This window comes from Salmo salar, chromosome ssa17 (assembly GCF_905237065.1).
Source record: "Salmo salar chromosome ssa17, Ssal_v3.1, whole genome shotgun sequence".
In the NCBI taxonomy this organism is placed as follows: domain Eukaryota; kingdom Metazoa; phylum Chordata; class Actinopteri; order Salmoniformes; family Salmonidae; genus Salmo; species Salmo salar.
Window position 1 is genome coordinate 31,707,427 of NC_059458.1, and position 22,792 is coordinate 31,730,218.

Consider the following 22,792-nt stretch of genomic DNA (forward strand, 5'->3'; position numbering starts at 1 on the left):
GACAGACTGGGATGACCAACACTGGTAGGCAGAGACAGACTGGGATGACCAACACTGGTAGGTAGAGACAGACTGGGATGACCAACACTGGTAGGCAGAGACAGACTGGGATGACCAACACTGGTAGGCAGAGACAGACTGGGATGACCAACACTGGTAGGCAGAGACAGACTGGGATGACCAACACTGGTAGGCAGAGACAGACTGGGATGACCAACACTGGTAGGCAGAGACAGACTGGGATGACCAACACTGGTAGGTATAGACAGACTGGGATGACCAACACTGGTAGGCAGAGACAGACTGGGATGACCAACACTGGTAGGAAGAGACAGACTGGGATGACCAACACTGGTAGGAGGAGACAGACTGGGATGACCAACACTGGTAGGCAGAGACAGACTGGGATGACCAACACTGGTAGGAAGAGACAGACTGGGATGACCAACACTGGTAGGAAGAGACAGACTGGGATGACCAACACTGGTAGGTAGAGACAGACTGGGATGACCAACACTGGTAGGTAGAGACAGACTGGGATGACCAACACTGGTAGGAGGAGACAGACTGGGATGACCAACACTGGTAGGTAGAGACAGACTGGGATGACCAACCCTGGTAGGTAGAGACAGACTGGGATGACCAACACTGGTAGGTAGAGACAGACTGGGATGACCAACACTGGTAGGTAGAGACAGACTGGGATGACCAACACTGGTAGGTAGAGACAGACTGGGATGACCAACACTGGTAGGCAGAGACAGACTGGGATGACCAACACTGGTAGGTAGAGACAGACTGGGATGACCAACACTGGTAGGTAGAGACAGACTGGGATGACCAACCCTGGTAGGTAGAGACAGACTGGGATGACCAACACTGGTAGGTAGAGACAGACTGGGATGACCAACACTGGTGGGTAGAGACAGACTGGGATGACCAACACTGGTAGGCAGAGACAGACTGGGATGACCAACACTGGTAGGTAGAGACAGACTGGGATGACCAACACTGGTAGGTAGAGACAGACTGGGATGACCAACACTGGTAGGCAGAGACAGACTGGGATGACCAACACTGGTAGGTAGAGACAGACTGGGATGACCAACACTGGTAGGCAGAGACAGACTGGGATGACCAACACTGGTAGGCAGAGACAGACTGGGATGACCAACACTGGTAGGCAGAGACAGACTGGGATGACCAACACTGGTAGGCAGAGACAGACTGGGATGACCAACACTGGTAGGTAGAGACAGACTGGGATGACCAACACTGGTGGGTAGAGACAGACTGGGATGACCAACACTGGTAGGCAGAGACAGACTGGGATGACCAACACTGGTAGGCAGAGACAGACTGGGATGACCAACACTGGTAGGCAGAGACAGACTGGGATGACCAACACTGGTAGGTAGAGACAGACTGGGATGACCAACACTGGTAGGAGGAGACAGACTGGGATGACCAACACTGGTAGGAGGAGACAGACTGGGATGACCAACACTGGTAGGTAGAGACAGACTGGGATGACCAACACTGGTAGGAGGAGACAGACTGGGATGACCAACACTGGTAGGTAGAGACAGACTGGGATGACCAACACTGGTAGGAGGAGACAGACTGGGATGACCAACACTGGTAGGAGGAGACAGACTGGGATGACCAACACTGGTAGGCAGAGACAGACTGGGATGACCAACACTGGTAGGCAGAGACAGACTGGGATGACCAACACTGGTAGGTAGAGACAGACTGGGATGACCAACACTGGTAGGTAGAGACAGACTGGGATGACCAACACTGGTAGGCAGAGACAGACTGGGATGACCAACACTGGTAGGAGGAGACAGACTGGGATGACCAACACTGGTAGGCAGAGACAGACTGGGATGACCAACACTGGTAGGAGGAGACAGACTGGGATGACCAACACTGGTAGGTAGAGACAGACTGGGATGACCAACACTGGTAGGTATAGACAGACTGGGATGACCACCACTGGTAGGTAGAGACAGACTGGGATGACCAACACTGGTAGGAGGAGACAGACTGGGATGACCAACACTGGTAGGTAGAGACAGACTGGGATGACCAACACTGGTAGGTAGAGACAGACTGGGATGACCAACACTGGTAGGCAGAGACAGACTGGGATGACCAACACTGGTAGGTAGAGACAGACTGGGATGACCAACACTGGTAGGCAGAGACAGACTGGGATGACCAACACTGGTAGGTAGAGACAGACTGGGATGACCAACACTGGTAGGTAGAGACAGACTGGGATGACCAACACTGGTAGGAGGAGACAGACTGGGATGACCAACACTGGTAGGTAGAGACAGACTGGGATGACCAACACTGGTAGGTAGAGACAGACTGGGATGACCAACACTGGTAGGTAGAGACAGACTGGGATGACCAACACTGGTAGGTAGAGACAGACTGGGATGACCAACACTGGTAGGTAGAGACAGACTGGGATGACCAACACTGGTGGGTAGAGACAGACTGGGATGACCAACACTGGTAGGCAGAGACAGACTGGGATGACCAACACTGGTAGGCAGAGACAGACTGGGATGACCAACACTGGTAGGCAGAGACAGACTGGGATGACCAACACTGGTAGGTAGAGACAGACTGGGATGACCAACACTGGTAGGAGGAGACAGACTGGGATGACCAACACTGGTAGGTAGAGACAGACTGGGATGACCAACACTGGTAGGAGGAGACAGACTGGGATGACCAACACTGGTAGGTAGAGACAGACTGGGATGACCAACACTGGTAGGAGGAGACAGACTGGGATGACCAACACTGGTAGGTAGAGACAGACTGGGATGACCAACACTGGTAGGAGGAGACAGACTGGGATGACCAACACTGGTAGGTAGAGACAGACTGGGATGACCAACACTGGTAGGAGGAGACAGACTGGGATGACCAACACTGGTAGGAGGAGACAGACTGGGATGACCAACACTGGTAGGTAGAGACAGACTGGGATGACCAACACTGGTAGGAGGAGACAGACTGGGATGACCAACACTGGTAGGTAGAGACAGACTGGGATGACCAACACTGGTAGGAGGAGACAGACTGGGATGACCAACACTGGTAGGAGGAGACAGACTGGGATGACCAACACTGGTAGGAGGAGACAGACTGGGATGACCAACACTGGTAGGAGGAGACAGACTGGGATGACCAACACTGGTAGGCAGAGACAGACTGGGATGACCAACACTGGTAGGCAGAGACAGACTGGGATGACCAACACTGGTAGGTAGAGACAGACTGGGATGACCAACACTGGTAGGTAGAGACAGACTGGGATGACCAACACTGGTAGGCAGAGACAGACTGGGATGACCAACACTGGTAGGAGGAGACAGACTGGGATGACCAACACTGGTAGGAGGAGACAGACTGGGATGACCAACACTGGTAGGCAGAGACAGACTGGGATGACCAACACTGGTAGGAGGAGACAGACTGGGATGACCAACACTGGTAGGTAGAGACAGACTGGGATGACCAACACTGGTAGGTAGAGACAGACTGGGATGACCAACACTGGTAGGTAGAGACAGACTGGGATGACCAACACTGGTAGGTAGAGACAGACTGGGATGACCAACACTGGTAGGCAGAGACAGACTGGGATGACCAACACTGGTAGGAGGAGACAGACTGGGATGACCAACACTGGTAGGTAGAGACAGACTGGGATGACCAACACTGGTAGGTAGAGACAGACTGGGATGACCAACACTGGTAGGTAGAGACAGACTGGGATGACCAACACTGGTAGGAGGAGACAGACTGGGATGACCAACACTGGTAGGTAGAGACAGACAGGGATGACCAACACTGGTAGGTAGAGACAGACTGGGATGACCAACACTGGTAGGCAGAGACAGACTGGGATGACCAACACTGGTAGGTAGAGACAGACTGGGATGACCAACACTGGTAGGCGGAGACAGACTGGGATGACCAACACTGGTAGGTAGAGACAGACTGGGATGACCAACACTGGTAGGTAGAGACAGACTGGGATGACCAACACTGGTAGGAGGAGACAGACTGGGATGACCAACACTGGTAGGTAGAGACAGACTGGGATGACCAACACTGGTAGGTAGAGACAGACTGGGATGACCAACACTGGTAGGTAGAGACAGACTGGGATGACCAACACTGGTAGGTAGAGACAGACTGGGATGACCAACACTGGTAGGAGGAGACAGACTGGGATGACCAACACTGGTAGGCAGAGACAGACTGGGATGACCAACACTGGTAGGCAGAGACAGACTGGGATGACCAACACTGGTAGGTAGAGACAGACTGGGATGACCAACACTGGTAGGTAGAGACAGACTGGGATGACCAACACTGGTAGGTAGAGACAGACTGGGATGACCAACACTGGTAGGTAGAGACAGACTGGGATGACCAACACTGGTAGGTAGAGACAGACTGGGATGACCAACACTGGTAGGAGGAGACAGACTGGGATGCCCAACACTGGTAGGAGGAGACAGACTGGGATGACCAACACTGGTAGGTAGAGACAGACTGGGATGACCAACACTGGTAGGCAGAGACAGACTGGGATGACCAACACTGGTAGGAGGAGACAGACTGGGATGACCAACACTGGTAGGTAGAGACAGACTGGGATGACCAACACTGGTAGGAGGAGACAGACTGGGATGCCCAACACTGGTAGGAGGAGACAGACTGGGATGACCAACACTGGTAGGCAGAGACAGACTGGGATGACCAACACTGGTAGGTAGAGACAGACTGGGATGACCAACACTGGTAGGTAGAGACAGACTGGGATGACCAAAACTGGTAGGTAGAGACGGACTGGGATGACCAACACTGGTAGGTAGAGACAGACTGGGATGACCAACACTGGTAGGTAGAGACAGACTGGGATGACCAACACTGGTAGGTAGAGACAGACTGGGATGACCAACACTGGTAGGTAGAGACAGACTGGGATGACCAACACTGGTAGGTAGAGACAGACTGGGATGACCAACACTGGTAGGTAGAGACAGACTGGGATGACCAACACTGGTAGGAGGAGACAGACTGGGATGACCAACACTGGTAGGTAGAGACAGACTGGGATGACCAACACTGGTAGGTAGAGACAGACTGGGATGACCAACACTGGTGGGTAGAGACAGACTGGGATGACCAACACTGGTAGGTAGAGACAGACTGGGATGACCAACACTGGTAGCTTGGCATGTGAAGGCGAGGAAGAGATTCAATGGCCCACAGAACACCAATACCACTGTAGTCTACAGTATATCTCCATGGAAGTATGAACCCCCATATCTAGCTATAGTTGGGGTCAATTCGATTTCAATTCCAGTCAATTCAGGAAGTACAATTCCAATCATCTCCAATACTTTTCAATGAGGCATTGGAGTTTGGTTTACTTTCTGAAATGATTGGAATTGAAATGGAATTGACCCCAATCCTGGTAAAGAGGAGGTTTGGTACGCCCCAATACCCCAAAACAGGGGTTTCCTTCCTGTCTTCATAGCCAGTGAAGAGCACAGAGACAGACAGGGAGCCGTTGAAGACCGTTTAGGACATAGCCCATAATGTGGTACTTGTCTGTAGCTTATGTGGTCTGTCTCATCGCAGCTTTGTCAGGTTTTTGCAGAAATATAGAAATGTTCCGTGGTCTAGAAGAGGAGACATGCTTAGTTTATGTCTGGTAACAAACACATTTACTTGTCCAACAATAATCCAATGAAATGTAACCACACAAATCAAATATTATTATTTTAATGGACATCCTACGGTAGATTGAGGGGTAAATTGTTGAATGATGTTCGTGGAGATGTGTGAGTAGATTGGAGGGAGAGAGGGAGGGATGGAGAGAGAGGGAGGGAGGGAGAGAGGGAGAGGGAGAGAGGGAGGGAGAGAGAGAGAGGGAGGGAGAGAGGGAGGGAGAGAGAGAGAGAGAGAGAGGGAGGGCATGTTTTAGATGCCTTGGTAGAGATGTGTATCAGTATTCATCTCATTGTAAATTAACACAATAAAGTAAGTAAAATAACCAGTCTCTTCCTCTCATTAGATTACAGGAGGGGCTAATCAGGGGTGGGCAAACTTGTTGGCTCGAGGTCCACATCGGGATTTTTGGCTCGAGGGACACATTTTTTGGGGGATCAATTGTTTGTTAAAGTCAATTTGTGGGGACCTCCCGAGTGGCGCCGCGGTCTACATACCTAGGTTCGATCCCAGGCTGTGTCACAGCTGGCCGTGACTGGGAGACCCATGAAGCGGCGCACAATTGGCTCAGTGTCGTCCGGGTTAGGGGAGGGTTTGGCAGGCCAAGATTACCTTGTCCCATCGCGCTCTAGCGACTCCTGTGGCAGGCCGGGCGCTTGCACGCTGACACGGTCGCCAGGTGTACGGTGTTTCCACCAACACATTGGTGTGGCTGGCTTCCGGGTTAAGTGGGCATTGTGTCAAGAAGCAGTGCAGCTTGGTTGTGTTTCAGAGGACGCACGGCTCTCAATCTTCGCCTCTCCTGAGTCCGTACAGGAGTTGCAGCGATGAAACAAGACTTTAAATACCAATTGGATTCAACAAAATTGGGGAGAAAAAAGGGAAACAATTTAAAAAATATAAATGTATTTATTTTGTCTGCGGGCCGGACTTTGCCCCCCCTTGGGCTAGATACTTTCACTCCTCCACTTATCTTCACACATAATTTCTGAGAATGTCTTTTTATTTTCTCTTTAGATATCATCTAACTATTCCCAAGCACCTGCAACAAGCAAACTGACAGCCCTCTTCCTTATTTTAATCCATTCAACTGAATTCACCTCAACTGACTTCAAGTCTTCAGTCATCTGTCCAAGTGGGCTGTGTGTGTGTGTGTGTGTGTGTGTGTGTGTGTGTGTGTGTGTGTGTGTGTGTGTGTGTGTGTGTGTGTGTGTGTGTGTGTGTGTGTGTGTGTGTGTGTGTGTGTGTGTGTGTGTATGCGCGCGCGCGTGTGTGTGTGCGTGTATATGTGTGTGTGGGTGTGTGTCTGTGCGTGCGTGCGTGTGTGTGTGTGTGTGTGTGTGTGTGTGTGTGTGTGTGTGTGTGTGTGTGTGTGTGTCAGTTCAAACCTTGTGGAACTCCAACCAGAAGTTGACCTCCTTCTGCTCTGCCTAGCAACTCACTGCAGTAGGTTGTTCTCTCCTCTACCTGGGGGGAAGCTTTGATCCCACATCAGGCTTAGAAGACCTTCACACGTCCCAAATGGCACCCTAGTCTCTATATGGTGAATTACTTTTGACCAGGGTCCATAGGGATCATAGGGCTCTGGTCAAAAGTAGTGCACTATATAGGGAATAGGGTGTAATTTGGGACACAAACCATTCTCCTTCACAGGTTGTAATTTTAAGGAGTTCAAAAACAAATATGTAGCAATACTGCCACCTACAGGACAATCTGTGCACTTACCTTAATGTATCCTTGCTGGTTTTCACACCTCTAGCTGCATACAGCCTGTTTTCCATATGGGACCATGTTAAATTCAATGAACATGCATGTTTGAGTTTGAAGTTATGCTATCATGAACATGATTATTGCCCTACCATGAACGTGCCTATTTTAATGTACTGTACCTGTGCTGCCTTGTACTGTAACATCTGACTATAAACATTGGCTACAGTGGCCTAAGGCTGTTACACACCATTCATTCTGCTCCAGTCATCAGTATCCTACTGTAGTTTGAGCTGGACTATGCTGCAGTAGAGCTGTGTTTGTGTAAACAGATCATGTTGTGGTGGTGTTAATACTGGGAGAAAACTCTCACACTACAGGGACCCACAGCTGTGGCCCTCCCTCCCTCCCTACTGCTGCTGGCCCTCCCTCCCTACTGCTGCTGGCCCTCCCTCCCTGAGCTCCTACTGCTGCTGGACCTCTTTCCCTCCCTACTGCTGCTGGACCTCTTTCCCTCCCTCCCTACTGCTGCTGGCCCTCCCTCCCTACTGCTGCTAGCCCTCCCTCCCTGAGCTCCTACTGCTGCTGGACCTCTTTCCCTCTCTACTGCTGCTGGCTCCCTCCTCCTTACTGCTGCTGGCCCTCCCTCCTACTGCTGCTGGCCCTCCTCCTCCCCTACTGCTGCTGGCCCTCCCACCCTGAGCTCCTACTGCTGCTGGACCTCCCTCCCTCCTTACTGCTGCTGGACCTCTTTTCCTTTCCTCCTCCTTTCTCCCTACTGCTGCTGGCCCTCCCTCCCTAGCCCTACTGCTGCTGGACCTCCCTCCCTCCCTACTGCTGCTGGACCTCTTTCCCTATCTCCTTACTGCTGCTGGCATTCCCTCCCTACTGCTGCTGGCCTCTTTCTCCCTACTGCTGCTGGACCTCTTTCCCTCTCTCCTTACTGCTGCTGGCCCTCCCTCCCTCCCTACTGCTGCTGGCCCGCCCTCCCTCCCTCCCTACTGCTGCTGGCCCTTCCTCCCTGCCCTACTGCTGCTGGACCTCCCTCCCTACTGCTGCTGGACCTCCCTCCCTCTTTCCCTACTGCTGCTGGCCCTCCCTCCCTCCCTACTGCTGCTGGCCCTCCCTCCCTCCCTACTGCTGCTAGCCCTCCCTCCCTCCCTCCCTCCTCCGCTCCCTCCCTCCCTCCCTCCCTCCCTCCCTCCCTCCCTCCCTCCCTCCCTGCTCCCTCCCTCCCTCCCTCTTTCCCTACTGCTGCTGGCCCTCCCTCCCTCCCTCCCTACTGCTGCTGGCCCTCCCTCCCTCCCTACTGCTGCTGGAACCTGTTGGCCCTCTGGCTGCTGCAGTCATCTCCAGTCCTCTGGGGGACAGAAAGAGGGACGTACCAACAGATATATGGAGAGACAGGCAGGTATGGCCGGACAGAGGGACAGAAAAACAATCAGACAATCAGACAGACAGTCAGACAGACAGTCTGAAAGACAAATAGGCAAACAGTCAGACAGACAGTCACCCAGACAGACAGATAGACAAACAGTCAGAAAGACAGCCAGAAAGAGAGTCAGACGGTCAGCAAGACAGTCAGACATATAGACAGTCAGCCAGTCAGTTAATCAGAAAGACAGTCAGAAAGACAGTCAGATATATAGACAGTCATTCAGACAGCTAGTCAGACAGACAGACTCAGTCAGTCAGTCAGTCAGTCAGTCAGTCAGTCAGTCAGTCAGTTGCCTGTTCTGTGATCTTTAATAGGCCTGGTCACATCACCTCCTTGGAACTTGATCCCTCAGCCACTTCATCTGCATTCTGAGAATTGTTCACATCCTCCTGGACCACCCGCATATAAGCACACATACAGTACACACACACACACACACACACACACACACACACACACACACACACACACACACACACACACACACACACACACACACACACACACCAATTATTCTTGTGCTGCAATATAGGACACAGCTGATCTGACCATTTGGACTAGGGGCTACTTACTCAGGACAAGTAACCACTTACATGGAGGTGGGACCTCCGGCACCTGCCCTTGTTTGAACTCTCCCCCATACAGAAACAAACAGAAAGGTGATTAATGGGTTGTAGAACCTACATCTGTGAAGCTGTATCCATCAACCAGGCTTCCTCTAAACCACCTACACCTGTCTCCTCGTGGGATGTTGAGGATATGCTCTGCGATCTGAACCTGTATAAAGGCCTGGTTAGAACGTGTGACATATACACACAAACACCAAGTATACATAACCTGTAGCCCTAAAAGCTATTTTCAAAATATGGAAATTCATCTTGGTATGATCATCCATGATTAAGTTGATTTGAGTGGTTTGGACAGTTCACTCTGCCAGCGCGTGGCACCATCTTAAGGCTCCCCGGTTCCCCGTGCAGACCCATGGGAAGAAGTTCCATTTCGGTGGAAGCGAAAAGGCCAACCTCTCCGCCTCAGAGCGCCCCCGTCTCATCTCCCACCTACAACCATATTAGAGCCAGAGCATAACAGAAGCAGCCGTCGATGCGGCAACAAGGAATGCCAGAGAGAAGCGGTACCGCTGTTTCCGTTTTTGGGATACCTCCGTGGGCCATAGCCATAGGCTGCTGGAGACAGGGATAATCAGTCAAACTGAAACCTGTTACCGTTTACCGTTACCAGAGGAGGCTCATGCAGGCGCGTTCGTCACCCATCTAATATTAGAAACCCTGTAACCGCGCTGTCATCCCGAGCGCGCTTTTACTTTATCACCGCCACTGGGTCTCGCGCGCACGGCGCACCAACGGATAATAGCAACAGGGGCCGAGCGACATATTTGTAAGTTGAAGGAGCAGTGCAGAAATGGATATGGATGTGTCGGTCTGGGTGTCGGCTTTTACGCAGGCGTCCGCCGCTCGGGCAGCTAGGCAGTGATATGCCGAGCCCTGGCTAGAGCTCTATTTTGAGTCGAGAATGGCCCGCCACCTGTTTCTCTCTGTCTGGCCGATCTGACTGCCCGTTTCTCCCGCCAGACCCCGTCCTCAGACTGTCCTCTCACTCACTCCCTGACTGTCAACCTCGGGTGTCATTCTTTCACGCAATTTAGCCGAGCTCGGTAACCCACTGTCCATTATTGTAAAGCGGTCAAAGAACAGTCCCTATTCTCTCTTATACCTGTCTGGATTTTGTTGTGCTCTCCTGTGGGATTTTACGCATTTGTCTGTGTAACTTTGGAAGGAAGACGGAAGTATGGCTGAGGCCGGGCGACCTGAGGACCAGTGTGACGAGGCGGTAGAGGATGAGTTTGGGGAGATAATAAAATGTCGATCAGGTAGGAATGACTTTCAATACCTAGTCTACAATAAGCACCAAGCGATTTGCCAATGCCAACATCTCACTGAGGCGATAGACACCAACCTCACCAAGTGTTCCATGTTGTTCCCCAATGGGCCAAGAGTTTATGACAACTTGTTTAGAGAGTAGCCATATGTAAACAGAGGTTGCTATCAGAAATGGTCAGTGCCTGATAACACCTTTGAACTAGTTTTCCCTCTCATCCTCATAACAATATGCCACGGCCTAAGTTAGTGAGAGATGTTATTAAGGTTTGGGCGTGCTAGCCAGGTCATGCAGATAGTCATGACAGTCTCTCTCTCATCTCTCCCTCCCCCTCTCATGTCTCTCTCTCTGTCTTCCCCCCTCTCCCCCTTCTCTCTCTCTCTCTGCCCTCCCTCTCTCTCTCACTTTCTCTCTCATCTATCTCTCTCCCCTCTCTCATCTCTCTCTCCCCTCACTCTCTCTCTCTCTCATCTCTCTCTCCCCCCTCTCTCTCTACGCACTCTCCCCTCTCTCTCTCCTCTCTCTCTCTTTCTCTCTCTCTCTCTCTACCCTCTCCCCCCCTCTCTCTCTCGCTCTCTCTCGCTCTCTCTCTGCCCTCTCTGCCCTCTCTCTGTCAAAAAGATGAAGTGGTGTACATTGTAAATACCACCAAATTAACAGATATATATTGGTGGTATTTACAATATTGTTTGTGCTCCACAGGTTTAACAGATATGGTAGTTTATCTTGGTTTATGAATGGGTGGCAGGTAGCTTACAGGTTAGAGCGTTGAGTTACTAACCAAAAGGTCGCTACCTCAAATCTCGAGCTGACAAAGTGTCAAATCTGTGCCCTTGAGCAAGGCACCCTAATTGCTCCAGGGTCGCTGTTGATAATGGCAGACCCTGGCTGTGACCCTACTCTCTGAGGGCGTCTCAGGGGAAGTTGGGATGTGCAAAAAACACATTTACATCCACACATGTGTTAATACACACGGGTACATATGTGAAATAGGCCAGATGTAAGCACCCTCTGCCCGGCTCTGCCCCGCACCGTCAATAATTCATGTTCTGCATTAAAAGCAGGGGTTGAGTCTATTTGCGCTCCACCGGCTGAATTAGGACGGGTCACCAGCTACACAGGATGGAAATAGAGGCTGGAAGCAGTTGCCTAACCCCGAGCCGGCCCTCCACGGTGTGGGGTTTCACATATCCTAGTTTGGGAAGCTACCACCACCACTATCGTTGCCCACCCCCCCTCACATTGCTCTCAGCTGACAAAGTTGTTGACTTGGTGACACATTGTTTGGGAATGTTTTTTTTATTTTTATCGGTCACCTGTATCCTACAGAACGAGGTTGTATCAGTCTCCTGTATCCTACAGAATGAGGTTGTATCAGTCACCTGTATCCTACAGAATGAGGTTGTATCAGTCACCTGTATCCTACAGAATGAGGTTGTATCAGTCACCTGTATCCTACAGAATGAGGTTGTATCAGTCACCTGTATCCTACAGAATGAGGTTGTATCAGTCACCTGTATCCTACAGAATGAGGTTGTATCAGTCACCTGTATCCTACAGAACGAGGTTGTATCAGTCACCTGTATCCTACAGAATGAGGTTGTATCAGTCACCTGTATCCTACAGAATGAGGTTGTATCAGTCACCTGTATCCTACAGAATGAGGTTGTATCAGTCACCTGTATCCTACAGAATGAGGTTGTATCAGTCGCCTGTATCCTACAGAATGAGGTTGTATCAGTCACCTGTATCCTACAGAATGAGGTTGTATCAGTCACATGTATCCTACAGAATGAGGTTGTATCAGTCACATGTATCCTACAGAATGAGGTTGTATCAGTCACCTGTATCCTACAGAACGAGGTTGTATCAGTCATCTGTATCCTACAGAACGAGGTTGTATCAGTCGCCTGTATCCTACAGAATGAGGTTGTATCAGTCACCTGTATCCTACAGAATGAGGTTGTATCAGTCACCTGTATCCTACAGAATGAGGTTGTATCAGTCACATGTATCCTACAGAATGAGGTTGTATCAGTCACCTGTATCCTACAGAACGAGGTTGTATCAGTCATCTGTATCCTACAGAACGAGGTTGTATCAGTCACCTGTATCCTACAGAACGAGGTTGTATCAGTCACCTGTATCCTACAGAATGAGGTTGTATCAGTCACCTGTATCCTACAGAATGAGGTTGTATCAGTCACCTGTATCCTACAGAACGAGGTTGTATCAGTCACCTGTATCCTACCGAATGAGGTTGTATCAGTCTCCTGTATCCTACAGAATAAGGTTATATCAGTCACCTGTATCCTACAGAATAAGATTTTATCAGTCACCTGTATCCTACAGAACGAGGTTGTATCAGTCACCTGTATCCTACAGAACAAGGTTGTATCAGTCACCTGTATCCTACAGAACGAGGTTGTATCAGTCACCTGTATCCTACAGAACGAGGTTGTATCAGTCACCTGTATCCTACAGAACGAGATTGTATCAGTCACCTGTATCCTACAGAATGAGGTTGTATCAGTCACTTGTATCCTACAGAACGAGGTTGTATCAGTCACCTGTATCCTACAGAATGAGGTTGTATCAGTCTCCTGTATCCTACAGAATAAGGTTATATCAGTCACCTGTATCCTACAGAATGAGGTTGTATCAGTCACCTGTATCCTACAGAATGAGGTTGTATCAGTCACCTGTATCCTACAGAATGAGGTTGTATCAGTCACCTGTATCCTACAGAACAAAGTGAGCCACTTGAAGCATTGTTTAGTCATTTAGCAGATCCAATTATCCAGAACAACTTACAAGAGGTGCATTCAAGTAATCGTTATGCATTCAGATGCTGTGCCAAGAGACGGGCACCTTGAGAGAAGGTGCTGTGTGAGACTGGCCTCCAGTCTTTCTGTGGTACATTAGTTATGTTTTGTCATGATATTACTCTGTTGAATATCATTTCCATAATTCTTGCCTTCTTGCTGGGTACTCAAAGCATCGTCACAGTGACATCTGTGAAAAGAGGGTCTTTCCACAATGACAACCAGTCTTCCTTATTCTGTGTGTGTGTGTGTGTGTGTGTGTGTGTGTGTGTGTGTGTGTGTGTGTGTGTGTGTGTCCACTGGACAGGTGCTACCATGAGAGTGATTCTACAGGACCTCTGTTGCTTTAGCTGTGATGAAATCAAGAGTGCCAGTCAAACTAATCAACCAATCAAACCCTAGGCTTTAAATCTTTAAATCTTTAGGCTTTAAATCTTCCCAACTCAGATGAACAGATCTATCATATTTACAGATCTATCATATCTACATCTATCATATCTACAGATCTACAGATCTATCATATCTACAGATCTATCATATCTACAGATCTATCATATCGACATCTATCATATCTACAGATCTATCATATCGACATCTATCATATCTACAGATCTATCATATCTACAGGTCTATCATATCTACAGATCTATCATATCTACAGATCTATCATATCTACAGGTCTATTATATCTGTATCTATCATATCTACAGATCTATCATATCTACAGATCTATCATATCTACAGATCTATTATATCTTCATCTATCATATCTATCATATCTACATCTATCCTATCTACATCTATCATATCTACAGATCTAAAAATATGCAAGATTTGAGAAAGATCTAATGGAAGATCCATTAGATTGATTGTAGAGCATGAAGAAGGTTAGACTGGGTCTGCTGTCTGACGATGTGATGTGGACTGGTTATGCCATCAAAGAGAGCGGAGAGGGAGGGAGAGGGAGGGAGATGGAGGGAGCTCAGAGTCAGAGGGAGGGGAGCGGAGCCAGAGAGATGGAGGGAGAAGGAGAGAGAGGGAGGGAGCGGAAGGAGAGAGATGGAGGTAGTGGAGGGAGAGAGAGGGAGGGAGCGGAAGGAGAGAGATGGAGGTTTGGAGGGAGAGAGGGAGAGAAAGGGAGAAAGAGGGAGAGAGAAGGAGATTGAGAGATGGGGAAAGAGAGAGAGAGAGCGGTTCAGCCACACTGGACACAAATAAGGCTAAGGCCTCTCTAGGGCCTGACCAGAACACAGAGATGAGAGAGAGAGAGAGAAAAAAAAAACTGCATTCTATTCTAGTCTATCTCGGTCAAGCTGTCAAAAACAGCCTAGAAATATTAATGGTTCAAGAGAATGTTTAAATGTGTTTGAATGTGTTTGAATAGACAGCAGGGTCCTTGGACAGCAGAATAAGGACGTATGCATACTGCCTAAATCTACCTGACTGTCTTTCCACATCACCATTAGTGTCTCTCCGAAAAACATTCTCCCTGCTCCATCCTGCTCCACGCCACTGCAATGCACACTGGGTAACAGAGAGCTGGTAATGGACCTCTGGGGCTAGAAAGAGAGAGAGAGCAAGAACACACACACACACACACACACACACACACACACACACACACACACACACACACACACACACACACACACACACACACACACTCTCTCTCTCTGTAGTTACTGTAAACAAGTGATTACCATTGAAACAGTGATGAGTAATATGTACAGCAGGTGGCAGTATTCTATCTGTAGAGCCCTGGTGTAGAGCTGTAGTATTCTATCTGTAGAGCCCTGGTGTAGAGCTGTAGTATTCTATCTGTAGAGCCCTGGTGTAGAGCTGTAGTATTCTATCTGCAGAGCTCTGGTGTAGAGCTGTATTATTATATCTATAGAGCTCTGGTGTAGAGCTGTAGTATTCTATCTATAGAGCCCTGGTGTAGAGCTGTAGTATTCTATCTGTAGAGCCCTGGTGTAGAGCTGTAGTATTCTATCTGTAGAGCCCTGGTGTAGAGCTGTAGTATTCTATCTGCAGAGCTCTGGTGTAGAGCTGTAGTATTCTATCTATAGAGCCCTGGTCTAGAGTTGTAGTATTCTATCTATAGAGCTCTGGTGTAGAGCTGTAGTATTCTATCTATAGAGCCCTGGTGTAGAGCTGTAGTATTCTATCTGTAAAGCCCTGGTGTAGAGCTGTAGTATTCTATCTGTAGAGCCCTGGTGTAGAGCTGTAGTATTCTATCTGCAGAGCTCTGGTGTAGAGCTGTAGTATTCTATCTATAGAGCTCTGGTGTAGAGCTGTAGTATTCTATCTATAGAGCCCTGGTGTAGAGCTGTAGTATTCTATCTATAGAGCCCTGGTGTAGAGCTGTAGTATTCTATCTGTAGAGCCCTGGTGCAGAGCTGTAGTATTCTATCTATAGAGCCCTGGTGTAGAGCTGTAGTATTCTATCTATAGAGCCCTGGTGTAGAGCTGTAGTATTCTATCTATAGAGCTCTGGTGTAGAGCTGTAGTATTCTATCTATAGAGCCCTGGTGTAGAACTGTAGTATTCTATCTATAGAGCTCTGGTGTAGAGCTGTAGTATTCTATCTATAGAGCCCTGGTGTAGAACTGTAGTATTCTATCTATAGAGCTCTGGTCTAGAGCTGTAGTATTCTATCTATAGAGCTCTGGTGTAGAGCTGTAGTGTTTCTGATGGTCTATCCCAAGAGGACATGAAACCAGATTGTGATGACCCTCCCACTCTGTCTGGCGTATTCTCTCTCTTTGTTCTTGTTTCCTTATTAGGATGCCGGTGGGCGGAGTTGGGAGGGTCGTCAGCTACATGGGAAACACCTGGGCCCAGGTGTGTCCCATGATAAATAGACCTCTTCCACATTGATTGGGGAACTCTCTCCATGCAGACACCTTGGTTGATTTCTGTTGTGGTAGTTTTGTGGCTTTTTGATTATTTGCTTTGGCACCTTTCAACACCCTGCATTATTACATTCAGGCATGCAAAACACTCACTTACACTACTGATTACTGATTACACACACCATTGTTCATTGTTCTTAGTTTACTTTATTTAATAAATATATATTTTGATATTCCTTGTCTCCAGGCTGTGTTAAATGTTAGGTGAGGGGTGGTACAGGAAGGCTGTGTGATATGGTAGGTGAGGGGTGGTACAGGAAGGCTGTGTGATATGGTAGGTGAGGGGTGGTACAGGAAGGCTGTGTGACATGGTAGGTGAGGGGTGGGACAGGAAGGCTGTGTGATATGGTAGGTGAGGGGTGGTACAGGAAGGCTGTGTGATATGGTAGGTGAGGGGTGGTACAGGAAGGCTGTGTGATATGGTAGGTGAGGGGTGGTACAGGAAGGCTGTGTGATATGGTAGGTGAGGGGTGGTACAGGAAGGGTGATGTGATATGGTAGGTGAGGGGTGGTACAGGAAGGTTGTGTGATATGGTAGGTGAGGGGTGGTACAGGAAGGCTGTGTGATATGGTAGGTGAGGGGTGGTACAGGAAGGCTGTGTGATATGGTAGGTGAGGGGTGGTACAGGAAGGCTGTGTGATATGGTAGGTGAGGGGTGGTACAGGAAGGGTGATGTGATATGGTAGGTGAGGGGTGGTACAGGAAGGGTGATGTGGTATGGTAGGTGAGGGGTGGTACAGGAAGGCTGTGTGATATGGTAGGTGAGGGGTGGTACAGGAAGGCTGTGTGATATGGTAGGTGAGGGGTGGTACAGGAAGGCTGTGTGATATGGTAGGTGAGGGGTGGTACAGGAAGGCTGTGTGACATGGTAGGTGAGGGGTGGGACAGGAAGGCTGTGTGATATGGTAGGTGAGGGGTGGTACAGGAAGGCTGTGTGATATGGTAGGTGAGGGGTGGTACAGGAAGGCTGTGTGATATGGTAGGTGAGGGGTGGTACAGGAAGGCTGTGTGATATGGTAGGTGAGGGGTGGTACAGGAAGGGTGATGTGATATGGTAGGTGAGGGGTGGTACAGGAAGGTTGTGTGATATGGTAGGTGAGGGGTGGTACAGGAAGGCTGTGTGATATGGTAGGTGAGGGGTGGTACAGGAAGGCTGTGTGATATGGTAGGTGAGGGGTGGTACAGGAAGGCTGTGTGATATGGTAGGTGAGGGGTGGTACAGGAAGGGTGATGTGATATGGTAGGTGAGGGGTGGTACAGGAAGGGTGATGTGGTATGGTAGGTGAGGGGTGGTACAGGAAGGCTGTGTGATATGGTAGGTGAGGGGTGGTACAGGAAGGCTGTGTGATATGGTAGGTGAGGGGTGGTACAGGAAGGCTGTGTGACATGGTAGGTGAGGGGTGGTACAGGAAGGCTGTGTGATATGGTAGGTGAGGGGTGGTACAGGAAGGCTGTGTGATATGGTAGGTGAGGGGTGGTACAGGAAGGGTGATGTGACATGGTAGGTGAGGGGTGGTACAGGAAGGCTGTGTGATATGGTAGGTGAGGGGTGGTACAGGAAGGCTGTGTGATATGGTAGGTGAGGGGTGGTACAGGAAGGGTGATGTGATATGGTAGGTGAGGGGTGGTACAGGAAGGCTGTGTGATATGGTAGGTGAGGGGTGGTACAGGAAGGGTGATGTGATATGGTAGGTGAGGGGTGGTACAGGAAGGCTGTGTGATATGGTAGGTGAGGGGTGGTACAGGAAGGCTGTGTGATATGGTAGGTGAGGGGTGGTACAGGAAGGGTGATGTGATATGGTAGGTGAGGGGTGGTACAGGAAGGGTGATGTGATATGGTAGGTGAGGGGTGGTACAGGAAGGCTGTGTGATATGGTAGGTGAGGGGTGGTACAGGAAGGCTGTGTGATATGGTAGGTGAGGGGTGGTACAGGAAGGGTGATGTGATATGGTAGGTGAGGGGTGGTACAGGAAGGGTGATGTGATATGGTAGGTGAGGGGTGGTACAGGAAGGCTGTGTGATATGGTAGGTGAGGGGTGGTACAGGAAGGCTGTGTGATATGGTAGGTGAGGGGTGGTACAGGAAGGCTGTGTGATATGGTAGGTGAGGGGTGGTACAGGAAGGGTGATGTGATATGGTAGGTGAGGGGTGGTACAGGAAGGCTGTGTGATATGGTAGGTGAGGGGTGGTACAGGAAGGGTGATGTGATATGGTAGGTGAGGGGTGGTACAGGAAGGGTGATGTGATATGGTAGGTGAGGGGTGGGACAGGAAGGCTGTGTGATATGGTAGGTGAAGGGTGGTACAGGAAGGCTGTGTGATATGGTAGGTGAGGGGTGGTACAGGAAGGGTGATGTGATATGGTAGGTGAGGGGTGGTACAGGAAGGGTGATGTGATATGGTAGGTGAGGGGTGGTACAGGAAGGGTGATGTGATATGGTAGGTGAGGGGTGGTACAGGAAGGGTGATGTGATATGGTAGGTGAGGGGTGGTACAGGAAGGCTGTGTGATATGGTAGGTGAGGGGTGGTACAGGAAGGCTGTGTGATATGGTAGGTGAGGGGTGGTACAGGAAGGCTGTGTGATATGGTAGGTGAGGGGTGGTACAGGAAGGGTGATGTGATATGGTAGGTGAGGGGTGGTACAGGAAGGGTGATGTGTTATGGTAGGTGAGGGGTGGGACAGGAAGGGTGACGTGATATGGTAGGTGAGGGGTGGTACAGGAAGGCTGTGTGATATGGTAGGTGAGGGGTGGTACAGGAAGGCTGTGTGATATGGTAGGTGAGGGGTGGTACAGGAAGGGTGATGTGATATGGTAGGTGAGGGGTGGTACAGGAAGGGTGTGTGATATGGTAGGTGAGGGGTGGGACAGGAAGGCTGATGTGATATGGTAGGTGAGGGGTGGTACAGGAAGGGTGATGTGATATGGTAGGTGAGGGGTGGTACAGGAAGGCTGTGTGATATGGTAGGTGAGGGGTGGTACAGGAAGGGTGATGTGATATGGTAGGTGAGGGGTGGTACAGGAAGGGTGTGTGATATGGTAGGTGAGGGGTGGTACAGGAAGGCTGATGTGATATGGTAGGTGAGGGGTGGTACAGGAAGGCTGTGTGATATGGTAGGTGAGGGGTGGTACAGGAAGGGTGATGTGATATGGTAGGTGAGGGGTGGTACAGGAAGGCTGTGTGATATGGTAGGTGAGGGGTGGTACAGGAAGGGTGATGTGATATGGTAGGTGAGGGGTGGTACAGGAAGGCTGTGTGATATGGTAGGTGAGGGGTGGGACAGGAAGGGTGATGTGATATGGTAGGTGAGGGGTGGTACAGGAAGGCTGTGTGATATGGTAGGTGAGGGGTGGTACAGGAAGGGTGATGTGATATGGTAGGTGAGGGTGGTACAGGAAGGCTGTGTGATATGGTAGGTGAGGGGTGGTACAGGAAGGCTGTGTGATATGGTAGGTGAGGGGTGGTACAGGAAGGGTGATGTGATATGGTAGGTGAGGGGTGGTACAGGAAGGGTGATGTGATATGGTAGGTGAGGGGTGGTACAGGAAGGCTGTGTGATATGGTAGGTGAGGGGTGGTACAGGAAGGGTGTGTGATATGGTAGGTGAGGGGTGGTACAGGAAGGCTGTGTGATATGGTAGGTGAGGGGTGGTACAGGAAGGGTGTGTGATATGGTAGGTGAGGGGTGGTACAGGAAGGCTGTGTGATATGGTAGGTGAGGGGTGGTACAGGAAGGGTGATGTGATATGGTAGGTGAGGGGTGGTACAGGAAGGCTGTGTGATATGGTAGGTGAGGGGTGGTACAGGAAGGCTGTGTGATATGGTAGGTGAGGGGTGGTACAGGAAGGCTGTGTGATATGGTAGGTGAGGGGTGGTACAGGAAGGGTGATGTGATATGGTAGGTGAGGGGTGGTACAGGAAGGGTGTGTGATATGGTAGGTGAGGGGTGGTACAGGAAGGCTGTGTGATATGGTAGGTGAGGGGTGGTACAGGAAGGCTGTGTGATATGGTAGGTGAGGGGTGGTACAGGAAGGCTGTGTGATATGGTAGGTGAGGGGTGGTACAGGAAGGGTGATGTGATATGGTAGGTGAGGGGTGGTACAGGAAGGCTGATGTGATATGGTAGGTGAGGGGTGGTACAGGAAGGGTGTGTGATATGGTAGGTGAGGGGTGGTACAGGAAGGCTGTGTGATATGGTAGGTGAGGGGTGGTACAGGAAGGCTGTGTGATATGGTAGGTGAGGGGTGGTACAGGAAGGGTGATGTGATATGGTAGGTGAGGGGTGGTACAGGAAGGGTGATGTGATATGGTAGGTGAGGGGTGGTACAGGAAGGCTGTGTGATATGGTAGGTGAGGGGTGGTACAGGAAGGCTGTGTGATATGGTAGGTGAGGGGTGGTACAGGAAGGCTGTGTGATATGGTAGGTGAGGGGTGGTACAGGAAGGGTGATGTGATATGGTAGGTGAGGGGTGGTACAGGAAGGGTGATGTGATATGGTAGGTGAGGGGTGGTACAGGAAGGCTGATGTGATATGGTAGGTGAGGGGTGGTACAGGAAGGCTGTGTGATATGGTAGGTGAGGGGTGGTACAGGAAGGCTGTGTGATATGGTAGGTGAGGGGTGGTACAGGAAGGCTGTGTGATATGGTAGGTGAGGGGTGGTACAGGAAGGGTGATGTGATATGGTAGGTGAGGGGTGGTACAGGAAGGGTGATGTGATATGGTAGGTGAGGGGTGGTACAGGAAGGCTGTGTGATATGGTAGGTGAGGGGTGGTACAGGAAGGCTGTGTGATATGGTAGGTGAGGGGTGGTACAGGAAGGGTGATGTGATATGGTAGGTGAGGGGTGGTACAGGAAGGCTGTGTGATATGGTAGGTGAGGGGTGGTACAGGAAGGCTGTGTGATATGGTAGGTGAGGGGTGGTACAGGAAGGCTGATGTGATATGGTAGGTGAGGGGTGGTACAGGAAGGCTGTGTGATATGGTAGGTGAGGGGTGGTACAGGAAGGGTGATGTGATATGGTAGGTGAGGGGTGGTACAGGAAGGCTGTGTGATATGGTAGGTGAGGGGTGGTACAGGAAGGGTGATGTGATATGGTAGGTGAGGGGTGGTACAGGAAGGGTGATGTGATATGGTAGGTGAGGGGTGGTACAGGAAGGGTGTGTGATATGGTAGGTGAGGGGTGGTACAGGAAGGCTGTGTGATATGGTAGGTGAGGGGTGGTACAGGAAGGCTGTGTGATATGGTAGGTGAGGGGTGGTACAGGAAGGCTGTGTGATATGGTAGGTGAGGGGTGGTACAGGAAGGCTGTGTGATATGGTAGGTGAGGGGTGGTACAGGAAGGCTGTGTGATATGGTAGGTGAGGGGTGGTACAGGAAGGCTGTGTGATATGGTAGGTGAGGGGTGGTACAGGAAGGGTGATGTGATATGGTAGGTGAGGGGTGGTACAGGAAGGCTGTGTGATATGGTAGGTGAGGGGTGGTACAGGAAGGCTGATGTGATATGGTAGGTGAGGGGTGGTACAGGAAGGCTGTGTGATATGGTAGGTGAGGGGTGGTACAGGAAGGCTGTGTGATATGGTAGGTGAGGGGTGGTACAGGAAGGCTGTGTGATATGGTAGGTGAGGGGTGGTACAGGAAGGGTGATGTGATATGGTAGGTGAGGGGTGGTACAGGAAGGGTGATGTGATATGGTAGGTGAGGGGTGGTACAGGAAGGCTGTGTGATATGGTAGGTGAGGGGTGGTACAGGAAGGCTGTGTGATATGGTAGGTGAGGGGTGGTACAGGAAGGCTGTGTGATATGGTAGGTGAGGGGTGGTACAGGAAGGGTGATGTGATATGGTAGGTGAGGGGTGGTACAGGAAGGGTGATGTGATATGGTAGGTGAGGGGTGGTACAGGAAGGCTGTGTGATATGGTAGGTGAGGGGTGGTACAGGAAGGCTGTGTGATATGGTAGGTGAGGGGTGGTACAGGAAGGGTGATGTGATATGGTAGGTGAGGGGTGGTACAGGAAGGCTGTGTGATATGGTAGGTGAGGGGTGGTACAGGAAGGGTGATGTGATATGGTAGGTGAGGGGTGGTACAGGAAGGCTGTGTGATATGGTAGGTGAGGGGTGGTACAGGAAGGCTGTGTGATATGGTAGGTGAGGGGTGGGACAGGAAGGGTGATGTGATATGGTAGGTGAGGGGTGGTACAGGAAGGGTGATGTGGTATGGTAGGTGAGGGGTGGTA

At 50.2% G+C, this 22,792-nt stretch overlaps 1 protein-coding gene across 7 annotated transcripts in view; it reads left to right on the top strand.

Moving 5' to 3' along the window:
• Window positions 1-10,360: 10,360 nt before the first annotated feature.
• The window catches only part of LOC106592409 (dystrophin), a 395,558-nt gene continuing 383,126 nt past the window's right edge, over window positions 10,361-22,792 (top strand). Inside the window, exon 1 of one of the 7 annotated variants that reach the window (XM_045699454.1) lies at window positions 10,361-10,811. In XM_045699454.1, coding sequence (XP_045555410.1) covers window positions 10,730-10,811 — 82 coding nt within the window. In that variant the 5' untranslated portion in view covers window positions 10,361-10,729. The remainder of the gene's footprint in view (window positions 10,812-22,792) is intronic. The other 6 variants (XM_045699451.1, XM_045699449.1, XM_045699448.1 and 3 more) reach the window with 6 other exon arrangements.